Below are 11,729 nucleotides of genomic sequence, written 5' to 3'. Positions count from 1 at the left end.
GCATGAAGAAAATTGATAGCTGCTATAGATACTGAATGATTATACCACAAGAAAGTTTTAACCTGTGCATATATACTTGAAATACGATAAAAAAAAAATCATGTCTTTTTCAGGACTTCTGATCCAACCATGTAGAATGGCATGTTATTGAGAAATGGGTTTGGTCGATGAATGTTCGTGAAGGACCTGTAGTACAAAGTATATCACTGGATTTAGCTCTTTGTCTAAGTATATTATTAAAGTACTTTGCTTTGAGCTCAGTTCATTGTTATGCAATTCATTCTTTGTGAAATAAAGATTTGACAGTCAACTCTCATGTACAAGGATTTGTCAAAGAAGTATCACTCTATGTACAATGTAAGTAATAGGGAGATAAAAGCATTCTATTTCGATTGTTCATTGGCCAAATTAAAAAAAAAGACCAAATTTACCTGACAATGCTACTCCCGCAAGTGTAGTAATTAACATTCACTGTATCAATGTTAATTCAAACAAATTAAGAAATAAACAAATGAATGAAAAATGTTCAACATGTACGATAAAATAAAGTTTTAGAAATCGATTAGGACAGATAGGCCTTATATTTTTTTTTAACATAATTGAAGGACCATTTACACTCATGACCAAGTCATCAGTAGGCAGTGCAGATGTATTAAAACAACCTAGCATCATATTGCTACAGTAAATGTTAATTAATACACTTTCATACCACAACAAATACTGTATTGGTACATGTATCACTTATATTTAATTTAGTATCTATAACAGAAAAAAATGAAAAGAGAATAATTTTGCATAACCTTTTGAATACTACTAGTATTACTTTTTAGATATTTAGACATCTTTAAGATTAATTTAGCTGTTGATAATATCTACTTGACATGCTTAAAATTCTATCAGATTACGTTTGGAGCAGTTATGAGTCTTTAAAGCAGGGTCACAAAGGTTCTTTTGGTGAAATCATTGTCATATTGGTCAAAAAATTTCTTTGCTTCAACCAGATTTGGAGGGATATTATCAAAGATTGATAAAAAAATCAGCACAAAGGTTCTCTTCCTAGATCATATAACCCCAAGCATCATGTCAGGCATTGTCATTACTAAAACCAATAAATGTATTCTAATATGAGGAACATTTTAACAAAAAAAATTACTTATGATACTTATGATCCACCACAAAATAATATAAATAGAACCATACAAATAGTAAGCAAATACATATAAAAAAGATGTGGTATGATTGCCAATGAGACAATTCTCCACAAGAGACCAAAATGACACAGAAATTAACAACAACAGGTCACCAATTGACCATTAACAATGAGCAAAGCCAATACCCCATTATCAGTTATAAAAGGCCTCCAAATGACAATGTAAAACAATTCAAACGAGAAAACTAACTAGCTACAAGATGAATCCAAATTCAAAGATGTGGAATATATTCGATCATAATCATTTGGTACTAACTAATGTAATTACCGTCTCTTCCATGCCCGTCTTGAACATAAAAAAAACTAAAACTAACGGCCTTATTTATGTACAAAAAATAAACAAAAAACTAATATGTAACACAAAAACAAACGACAACCATTGAATTACAGGCTCCTTATATCATGTTATCAAATCTATATATCATCTCCCGTTTAGAAAAAAAACCATGAAAAAAATAACCTATTATGTGTTGCTCTCCTAGCTACAAGATGAATCCAAAATCAAAGATGTGGAATATATTCGATCATAATCATTTGGTAACTAATGTAATTACCGTCTCTTCCATGCCCGTCTAGAACATAATAAACTAAATATTAAATAAACAATACTCCTAATGCTCAGGTTGGTTGTCATCGTGCAACGCCGTTGATAACCCCATATAGTTTTAAACATATTTATTTATAGTGGGTTGGGAAACAAGTTTTGCAACTTATATTAATCCCTTTCCACTTTGCGGGTGCGAGTGCTGCCTTGTAGCTGCATTAGCCTACTCTTTTTCGAAATCTACAAGGGTGTCTTTAACGTGCAAGAGATATGACTCTCTCTAAACACGGGTCAGCCATTTAACGTCCCCTTCCGACGGACTATCATCGTTTCCTCAAGACCATACTCGCAGATGGATAAAACCATATAGGAAAACATAGAACTCCCTTTTGTCATAAGACACTGTTAAACATCCAAACATACTATCCACACTCATCTGTGTCCACACTTGTTTAAAATATTAAAATTCTATTTAAAAGTATTTACCAAACTTCCCATCTACAGAGTGAGTGTCTTCTGCTATACATGCCTCATCCGACAAGATAATCCATTTTGAGTTGGTTTTGAATTATATGACAGTGAATAGTATACCAAGTTTTAAGATCAGACGTTTTCTTTTTAGATACAAATGTAGAAGACAATACAATCTTATCATATGAATACAATTACATAGCTATGTTGAGGGAACAACATGGGAACGGGATAACTATCTGGTGGAAACGACAAAGCATCTTGTGGAAACGACAAAGCATCTTGTGGAAACGACAAAGCATCTTGTGGAAACGACAAAGCATATTGTGGAAACGACAAAGCATCTTGTGGAAACGACAAAGCATCTTGTGGAAACAACATAATTATTCTTTCAAAACTACATTTTGCCGCCGTAGTTTATATAGTTTGATTGCAGTCAATCAAAATCTGTTGTTTAGCTTTTCAGACCTTTGTTGAATTTGAAAATGTAAATAAATAATAAATAGACGGAACATATCTTATTGAAAGCAAACGATGTGTCTACTCTAAGCAGTACAGAACTTGCGCCGAAGCTTAACTTAAACGGTACCACTAATAGACGATAACCACTCTGACTGATTTACTACAATTGATAATTCTGAAAATGTATAAAACAAACTGAACATGATTTGTTTAATAAATGATCAGTCTTTTAATGTATACGCACGTCGACAGACGTATTGTCATGCTTCTTTTCCGTCGCTATAAAAATAACCGAGGACATATCAGCAAGCAATCTTGTTGTGAATCTGTGCCAAAAATTTCACCAGTAACAGGATTAAGAGGACGACCATTTGATATTTCCCACGGGAGGAGGATTGTATTCTTTATTTTAACTTATTTCGCAGCGCAATCTAATTTTCGACATTTTTTACATATAACACAGGTACGGCGTTGTTCTGTAATGTCTCCTGTAATATGGAGAACAGACTCTTTTCTTTGAAATGGACCCTAGTTATAGCTAGTCCACTACCTACAAAGCTGAAAGGGGCTGTATGTTTGCACTCCGTCCGTCTGTCCGTCCGTTATCAGTCCTGTTAATCAGTTTCACGATTTTCCCCCGTTATTTTTGAATGTATAGATTTGATATTTGGTACATAGTTTTATCCTGACCAAATTATTACAGATCAAGTAATTTAGTATGTTATATAACGTTGAAAGATTTGTTTAAATAGACTATTTTAAATTTTACTCAAAAACGCAAATGGAAATGAATATGCATGAAGAAACATATAAATGTAAAAAAAACTGCTGTTCCTTGCGGGATAGAGGGCTCAAAAAGGATTCAGAATGAGATGAACAATTGAATAAATATTCCGTGACTTTTTTCACTTTATTCTCTTCATTCACTTTATTCACTCGTTATTCACTTTATTCACTTTATTCTCTTCATTCACTTTATTCTCTTTATTCACTTTATTCTCTTCATTCACTTCATTCACTTCATTCACTTTATTCACTTTATTCACTTTATTCACTTTATTCACTTTATTCACTGTATTCTCTTCATTCTCTTCATTCACTTTATTCACTTTATTCTCTTCATTCTCTTCATTCACTCTATTCTCTTCATTCTCTTCATTCACTTTATTCTCTTCATTCACTTTATTCTCTTTATTCACTTTATTCTCTTTATTCACTTTATTTACTTTATTCACTTTATTCTCTTCATTCTCTTCATTCTCTTTATTCACTTATTTCACTTATTTCACTTTATTCACTTTAATCACTTCATTCTCTTCATTCACTTTATTCACCTTATTCACTTTAATCACTTTATTCACTTTATTCACTTTATTCACTTTATTCTCTTCATTCTCTTCATTCACTTTATTTACTTTATTCTCTTCATTCTCTTCATTCACTTTATTCTGTTCATTCACTTTATTCTCTTTATTCACTTTATTCTCTTTATTCACTTTATTCACTTTATTCACTTTATTCTCTTCAATCTCTTCATTCACTTTATTCACTTTATTCTCTTCATTCACTTTATACATCTTTAAATGAAATAATATTAATATAAGATAAATGATTGTCTGAAAATCAACCTACATGTTTTTTCATATATTTTCCTGACCATATGAGCATTTGGACCGTAATTGTATTTGTTTATGTAACAAAAAATGTGTTCCGGTGTGACATTCGTTCCGCTGGAGTTAATATGAAATATTATTATTTCACGGAAAAAATGTTCCAGCATTATAATTTGTTCCGGACCTATTTTATGATTAAATGAGAAATAAGTTCCGAAACAAAATCATAGCTCCGTGAATTTTGTTCCGATTAATATTAAGAGTTTTTTTTTTTAAAGTTAAATAAATTCCTGTGTTATTATTTTTAAACAAACATATACATATTTTGACTAAATGATTTGGATTGATAGCGTAACAGCCCTTTGTGGATTTTTGTCTCTAAAAAATATTAAACTCCAACAAAAAAACATACCTCCCCCTTCAGTGAAGCTAAATGGTTGCTCCTTGTTATTGTTTTCTGCTGAAAATGAATTTATTAATGAATAATAATTATAGATGACAATTCTTACACTCATTATCTTACAGTGCCATTTCATATCAATTTTCCTTTCTTTGCGTTTTTATTAAAATTTAGAACAATAAACATCTCACTTGTTTAATTTGAAGACTATGAATACTGTTATATACAATTCATAATTAATATCTGGATGTTCATATTGAATTCTTAGTTTCTTGCATCTCCTATATATGTGATCAGCAAGAGAACCAATCTGATTGTCACTAGAAAAGTTTTAATTTCCAATGAGAATATTGTTTTGATAAGTTTTTCCATTTAGACATCTAAGCACAAGGAACCATAGAGAGGATTGTTAAGTTGATATTCTAAAGATTTTGCTATTTTCTAGAATGCTTTATAAATTTGAGGGGGGGACCCTGCTCAGCAGTATACATTTATTCCTGATCATCTTCTATTATATTATTTGTCACAAACTTATTGTTCAGAGTTTATATGACAATAAATATTTGAATCTTATTCGTGGTCCCCAAGGGTGTTTGGGAATAGAAATATGGTCACTTGGTTTTCTCCTGATCGGCAGTAAAACGCTTGCCGAAGTGGCGCGTCCTTTTGGCTGTGCGGGATGTACCAAGTTTGCAGTCACGTCCGGTCAGAATGGGGACGTTAAAGCCGATGATTTGTGTATAGAGAGTCCTGAATATGCATGAAATATTTGACACTGGACGTTAAGCAACCAAAAATCAATCTTATATTTGTGGATTTTCTGCATCAATTTCATGGACTGATTCTGAGTCAGTTTTATGACATTTCTTGCGTTCTGTTTTTATATTGGCTTACTTTTCAAGTTTTTATACGACGGCAAAAAATCGAGTATGGAAATGGGGAATATGTCAAAAATTTGCTTTCGAGTAACTCTATCATGTCATTCACAATAACTATGGGTCTCTATAACAGTGTATGGAATTGTACCTGAGGGTCATATACACAAAAGGAAGGTAAGATAATGGAAATATGAAGCGGACGCTGAAAAATGGCACAAGATTATCTAATTCGAACAGCTTCCAAATTCCATCCTGCAGAACACAGCTAGTACAGAAAAGAATCCTATTTTCCAAGAACTATATTACCGACTGGAACAAACTAACGGATGACATTGTAAATTGCATTTCAGTATTAAAGACTCTTTCGTATCTCATACTAATTGTATATTTATCAATCTATATGTCTTGTTGTAAGTTTCCTCCTTTGACAAAATCTTCAATTTGTTGAAGGCGGTAACTATATGGTAGAATATATAAAAAATAGAATATTTAGGGATACTGATAGTGGGTAATCTAGGCAAAGATCGAAACCTAAACCCGAACTTGAAACGGCACCACAACCCGAACTTGAAACGGCACCACTACACTCAATCATTGTGTTGTCATGTTTTCACAACAGCAGTGGTGAGAGTATTAATGTGTAAATATCGAATACTTTTTAATACCAAACCTCAGATTTTTCCTTGTTAAAATTGAATGTAGCCGCCTACAATAATTAATCTGTTACAGTCACAAGCTTCATTTTAATATCCGTTTAAATGTCATATAAATTGAAGAGATAAAAAAAAAGGTTAGCACAAGTATTATTTTAATTTTTCTGCGGGACATGAAAGTTCTTTAATTCTTTACTATAATATATCTTGATCCTCTATCCCACAATATAGGTGATGACAAACGTAATATTAGATCTAGTCTAAGTATAATTTACGTAACCTAAAGTGTCTGAAGCATAATAATGAATCCTTTTTATTGCAGAGTACCTTTTTTTTTTTTAAATTTATAGTATTTATTTTATTTTTTATTTTCAGTTTCAAGTTGGTATGCTTCCTGTTGTTGTTGAAATTAATTTGATTTGTCACAGTTAGGGGAAGTACTAGTATGTTGATTTCAATATGACATCTGGGACTTCCTCTCTTGTTTCAATTTCATTTTCATCACATTTAATGTCCCGCTGGCTATTATAGTTAAGTATGAATATGGTGATCTCTGGTCAATGTTCAAACAAAAGTAAGTCTATTCTTATATATGTTATGATATGGATGAAAAGAGGCTAATTGATCAAACTCCAAAAGTAAAATTAGAAAAAAAGAAGGTTTTCATCATACCAATAAAAAGGAAAACAGAAGCTGGTTGTTTTCCTAATAATATAATTTTTTTTTATTATTCCTTCAGTTTCTTCAAACAATACATGTGAACATCTCTGTGAAATGTAAGTGCGTACAAACAAATAATATCGATAAATTTGTCATTTAACTCTGTAAAAGTTTTTTTAATTCAATATTTTTATGTGCACACGTTCAGTTGACCAATTGTCAACTGATTGTTTATGTAAGGCGCATTATTTAAATATTTACCTTTTCATAGTGGTCTAGAGTTGAGCATGTATTTATATGATCAAACCGGCAAACCAGATAAAAAAAATAATTGATTATTTCTAACATTCAAAAATACAAGTGGCTTCCCTTTTCGACATAAAACTAAGTAATGAGGTGTGTTTGCCACAATGAGACATATCCATGCACCACAGTTCAGATGTAGTGGATATATACAATATCAGGTCACTTGTATAGAGGACCTTCAACAATGATAAAATTCCACATAAAATATGTGAAATAATTCAAATCTTAAAAATGGGGGCCTTATTTATAACAAAACATTTATGAAAAATACATATGACAAGTCTTTCGTAACCTTAATGAATGCATGCTTTTAAGTGTTTTATTATTGTGCAAGTAATACAATTCCTTCTACCTCTAGGTTACACAGTTACATACAACTTTAAAATCAGGATAGATGTACTGCGGACCATTAAATTCCGGCGCAGGACGTTTGCGATTTTTCATAGGACATTTGCGCTTCTTTTTTTTGAACACTTGCGCTTAAAATCATAGGATATTTGCGCTTTTTTCATACTGTGAATGCCCAGCATGAAAAGGAACACATGGTACATGCAAACAGTTTGCTGATGTCACGATGGTGCTGATGCACTTTACTCAAACAGGAGACGTACATATGGAAAATTGCTGCACAGAAAACCTCCAGACTTTTCACAAACCTAAAGCTTTCTACAATGGTATTGTAACGTTGTTCAAAAATTCTAGAAAAAAACCCCAAGTTAACCAAAAAGTCAAGCATTTTAGATTTACCGATAAATTAAGTGCTGAAAATACTTTTACAAATAGTAGGTACATGTATATATGTTATCTGTTGTAATTGCTCGACAATTAACTTTTTTCGCTCCTCCGGCAATATTAAAGGTCCAGTGTCAGTTGTTCTCTGTCATAGTTTAACTTTCAAAAACATTTTCCTGTAACTGCTCAGTAACTTGAAACTAATCATGATTACATGCTCCTGGCAGAATATGATTAAGAAATGAAAAACTTTGCAATGCCCCATTTTTGCAAATTGGAAAAAAAAAACTTGAAAAAAATAGTTTTATAAGACCAAGGTCACATGACACAAGTCAGTATAATTGTAATCCTGCAAAATAATGTCAAAAGGGAACCTTTTTTTTATTCAAAAGCAACACATATATTTTCCATGATCACCAGAAAAGACACACAATATTCCGTCTAAAAAGAAACATTAAGATAGTATCCTGGATAATCCACGACCAGCAAAGTTTCCCAATTTGGAGGGGGCAATGATCATGTCAGAAATTCTTTCTTTAATAAATTTTTGCTCATTATCTTCCATGGATATATCCTTACGCCATATATATCCAAAAGCAGCTCTTCAAAATGCAGTTCATGACCATGACTATTTTGAAAGGCTATTTACTGAGTATTGGATAGATAATGTGCTAATGGTAAGTCTAAGATTGGATAACACAAAATATATGATGATCATGAGCAACCAATGAGACAAGGCTTGCCATCAAGATATTTATTCAAGAAAGATTAATCTAGGATATCCGATAAGGTGTAATTTTTTCTCCTCATATTATAATCTTTTAACAAAAAATATGTATTTTACACCCATATTTTATAATTAAGTTACATGACAATGGACGCATGGGCGTATGACATTTGCGCCGATTTTGAAAATTTTCATTCTTTCATTTGCGCCGATTTCATTTTTTGATTTGCGCCGATTTTTTATTTGCTCCTAATTAGATTTACAGGTAAATTAATACTTGTACATGTACTATACCATTGGTGAAATTTGGTTCTAAATGTTTTTCATTTATGTTTAAGATAATTTTGATTCATATTTTTCTGCAACTTCATTGTAACATGATAGACATATTGCACACTGAAACGAGCCGAGGAGACAATTCTTTAATCATCAAGGGCCATACATATCGGAAGATAACTGTCCTGAAATATAACAACATATCTTACTAATGTACTATAAAACTGTGTAAAGCCAGAGTCACCACTGATTTTATTGTCAAAACACAGATCGAGCATAAATATGTGGCAGATGTCCGAAAGACAGAAGAGGCTAAAGAACTACGGTTACGGTCAGGGAAAATGTCTGGAGATGTATCTTGTAGGCCTTCTTCCACCTCCCCACTGTGAGCAGGGGACAACAGTTATATACATGTTATGATTGACAATTCATAAATTTGTACAAGTGGCTAATGGAAGAGGTCTATAATGTTAAATAAAAAATATCATGACTTGGATGGAGAGTTCTCTCATTGGCACTCATATCACATCTTCTTATATCTATTCACCTGTAATTTACCTTTAAAAAATCGGCGCAAATGAAAGAAAATATCGGCGCAAATGAAAGAAAAAATCGGCGCAAATGAAGTGCAGATCGGCGCAAATGCAAAACGCCGGGACGCATGCATAGTAAGAACTTCTGACCATATCATCAGAAACATTCTTCTTGGCACTTTGAGATGAAGAACAGCAACGAAAGCACTGTTCCTTTGCATGTTTTTCGTTTACTTATATTCCACATATCATTTGGTTTCTATCAATTTGTTTTGATATACATGAGATCCTTATTATAATTAGCATGATTAACATTTTTACATGGTATTCACAGACTATGAATTCTTATTCCGCAAAAATAAAAAATTAAATGTTTGTCGTATATCTGAACTATCCCAAGATCGCGTGTTCAAATCTCACTGCCAGAGATGGGAAAATTAACCTAACTTAACTCTAACTTTACTTTCAATTTCAAAATAAAAACTTACAAAATGTTTTTAAAATAATGTGTGTGCCAAATTGCCCCCCCCCCCTTTTTCAGCATTTTTTTTTAACCCATTTGTTCCATCGGGCTCGGTCAAGGGTATGCCTGATCAAGCTAGCATTGGTACTTCAATGAATTTTCCCTTGTAAAAACAAACTTTATGTTACTGATTGATTGACAACGGATTAGACAAAAGACCAATGTCCAAGTTTGAAATTGGAGGAAAAGAGCGTCTAAAATCAGTTATTTTGAATGTTTTTGAATGTTTATTGCAAGGCCTATAGCTCGCTATTCCGCTCTAAATACCAATATGATAATGTGTCGGCATAAGGTATAAGGTATGGATGTAATTAGGGCTAAAGGGTCGCAGCAGTCCATTCTATTAGTCAAAATTGGCTATTTCTTAAATATCACGCGTATTTTGGCATTCAGGTCCTCCGTAATCCCTATGAAGCGCATAATTTATGTTTTGTAACCATTTGTTCCTCTACTAATAAGCTTTCAAATGGTGTGTAAAGTTTTTTTTAAGTAGGCGCTGACGGGTCGCAGAAGTTCATTCTATTTTTCAAAATAAACTATTTCATAATGTTCTGACACCCGTATTTTAATTTTTAGTCCTTTGTTACTCCTCTACTATGCGTTGCGAGACATATTGATTATATACCTTTTGATACTCTGTCAATAAGCTTTCGAATGAAGTATAATTTATATCTGTAATTACGGGTTAAAAGGTCGCAGCAGTCCATTCCATTATTTAGAATTGGCTATTTTCATAATTTTCATGCGTATTTTGGAATTTAGGTCCTCGTAACCCCTCTATTGATCATTGCGGCACAATAGACATATTATAATATATATAAATATGGGACGAAGAACAGCAAAGGTAATGTTTAATCGTGATCTCGAACTAGAAAAAAATATTTTCTCATTTGTTGTGTGTCCCCTCACGGCTTTATGAAACAACTTGAAGTGAACACTGTTGGTATTGTCTTATGTCCACCATAATGACTGACACTTCGTGTACAACACTGTTGAATATAAAAATTCGTAAGGGTCCCGCGGAACCGAGTGTCTCGCCTACTTTTGCTGTAACTCCCAGCCTCAACAAAAATAAGGAAAACAATCAATAAAAATATTCCTCTTGATTCTATCATTTGATGGTAAGAAGCTTCTGTCCAAGTTTGGTAAAAATTTCAGGATAGTTTATGAATCGAATTTATGTTTTAAAAACTTAACTGCAGATTGTATATGTAATGTTAACTGGAAGAAAAACTAAGTCCATTTATAAGTAAAATACAGATACACAGGTACCAAATATTAACAAAATTTCCTCTCTAGATACTAGCTTTTGATCATCAACAAGCGTCTGTCCAAGTTTGGTACAAATTTAAAATAGTATAAGAAAGTCATTAAATTTTAAAAAAATTGAACCACAGAGTGAATGTGTTGTTTCCTGGCAGAAAACCTAAGTCCATTTAAAAGTTCAATACGGAAAAAATCAAAAAAAAATCCAAATTTACTTCTGGATACTATCTTAAGATTATAGACAAACTTCTGTCCAAGTTTGGTAGAAATCCAATATAGTTTAAGAAAGATATTAAAATTTTAAAAACTTTAACCACAGAGTGAATGTAATGTTCCCCGCAGAAAAACTAAGTCCATTTATAAATAAAATACAGAAAAAATGGAATTTTATTTTTACAAAATTTACTTCTGGATACTATCTTATGATCATAAACAAGCTTCTGTCCAAGTTTGGTACAAACCCAGGATAGTTAAA

General features: G+C 32.2%; 1 protein-coding gene across 1 annotated transcript; it reads right to left on the bottom strand.

Annotated features, from left to right (window-relative positions):
• Positions 1 to 3,619: 3,619 nt before the first annotated feature.
• On the bottom strand, positions 3,620 to 4,264 carry LOC134716770 (homeobox-like protein HDP1). Its single transcript, XM_063579778.1, has 2 exons — positions 4,022 to 4,264; positions 3,620 to 3,946 (listed from the first exon to the last, which is right to left on the bottom strand). Exons 1-2 carry the CDS (start codon positions 4,262 to 4,264, stop codon positions 3,620 to 3,622), a joined length of 570 nt encoding a protein of 189 aa, XP_063435848.1.
• Between the last annotated feature and the right edge of the window lie 7,465 nt (positions 4,265 to 11,729).

The sequence above is a fragment of the Mytilus trossulus genome, chromosome 4, assembly GCF_036588685.1.
Source record: "Mytilus trossulus isolate FHL-02 chromosome 4, PNRI_Mtr1.1.1.hap1, whole genome shotgun sequence".
In the NCBI taxonomy this organism is placed as follows: domain Eukaryota; kingdom Metazoa; phylum Mollusca; class Bivalvia; order Mytilida; family Mytilidae; genus Mytilus; species Mytilus trossulus.
The sequence above is the reverse complement of the archived record's forward strand: the minus strand, read 5'-3'. Positions and strand labels throughout refer to the sequence as shown.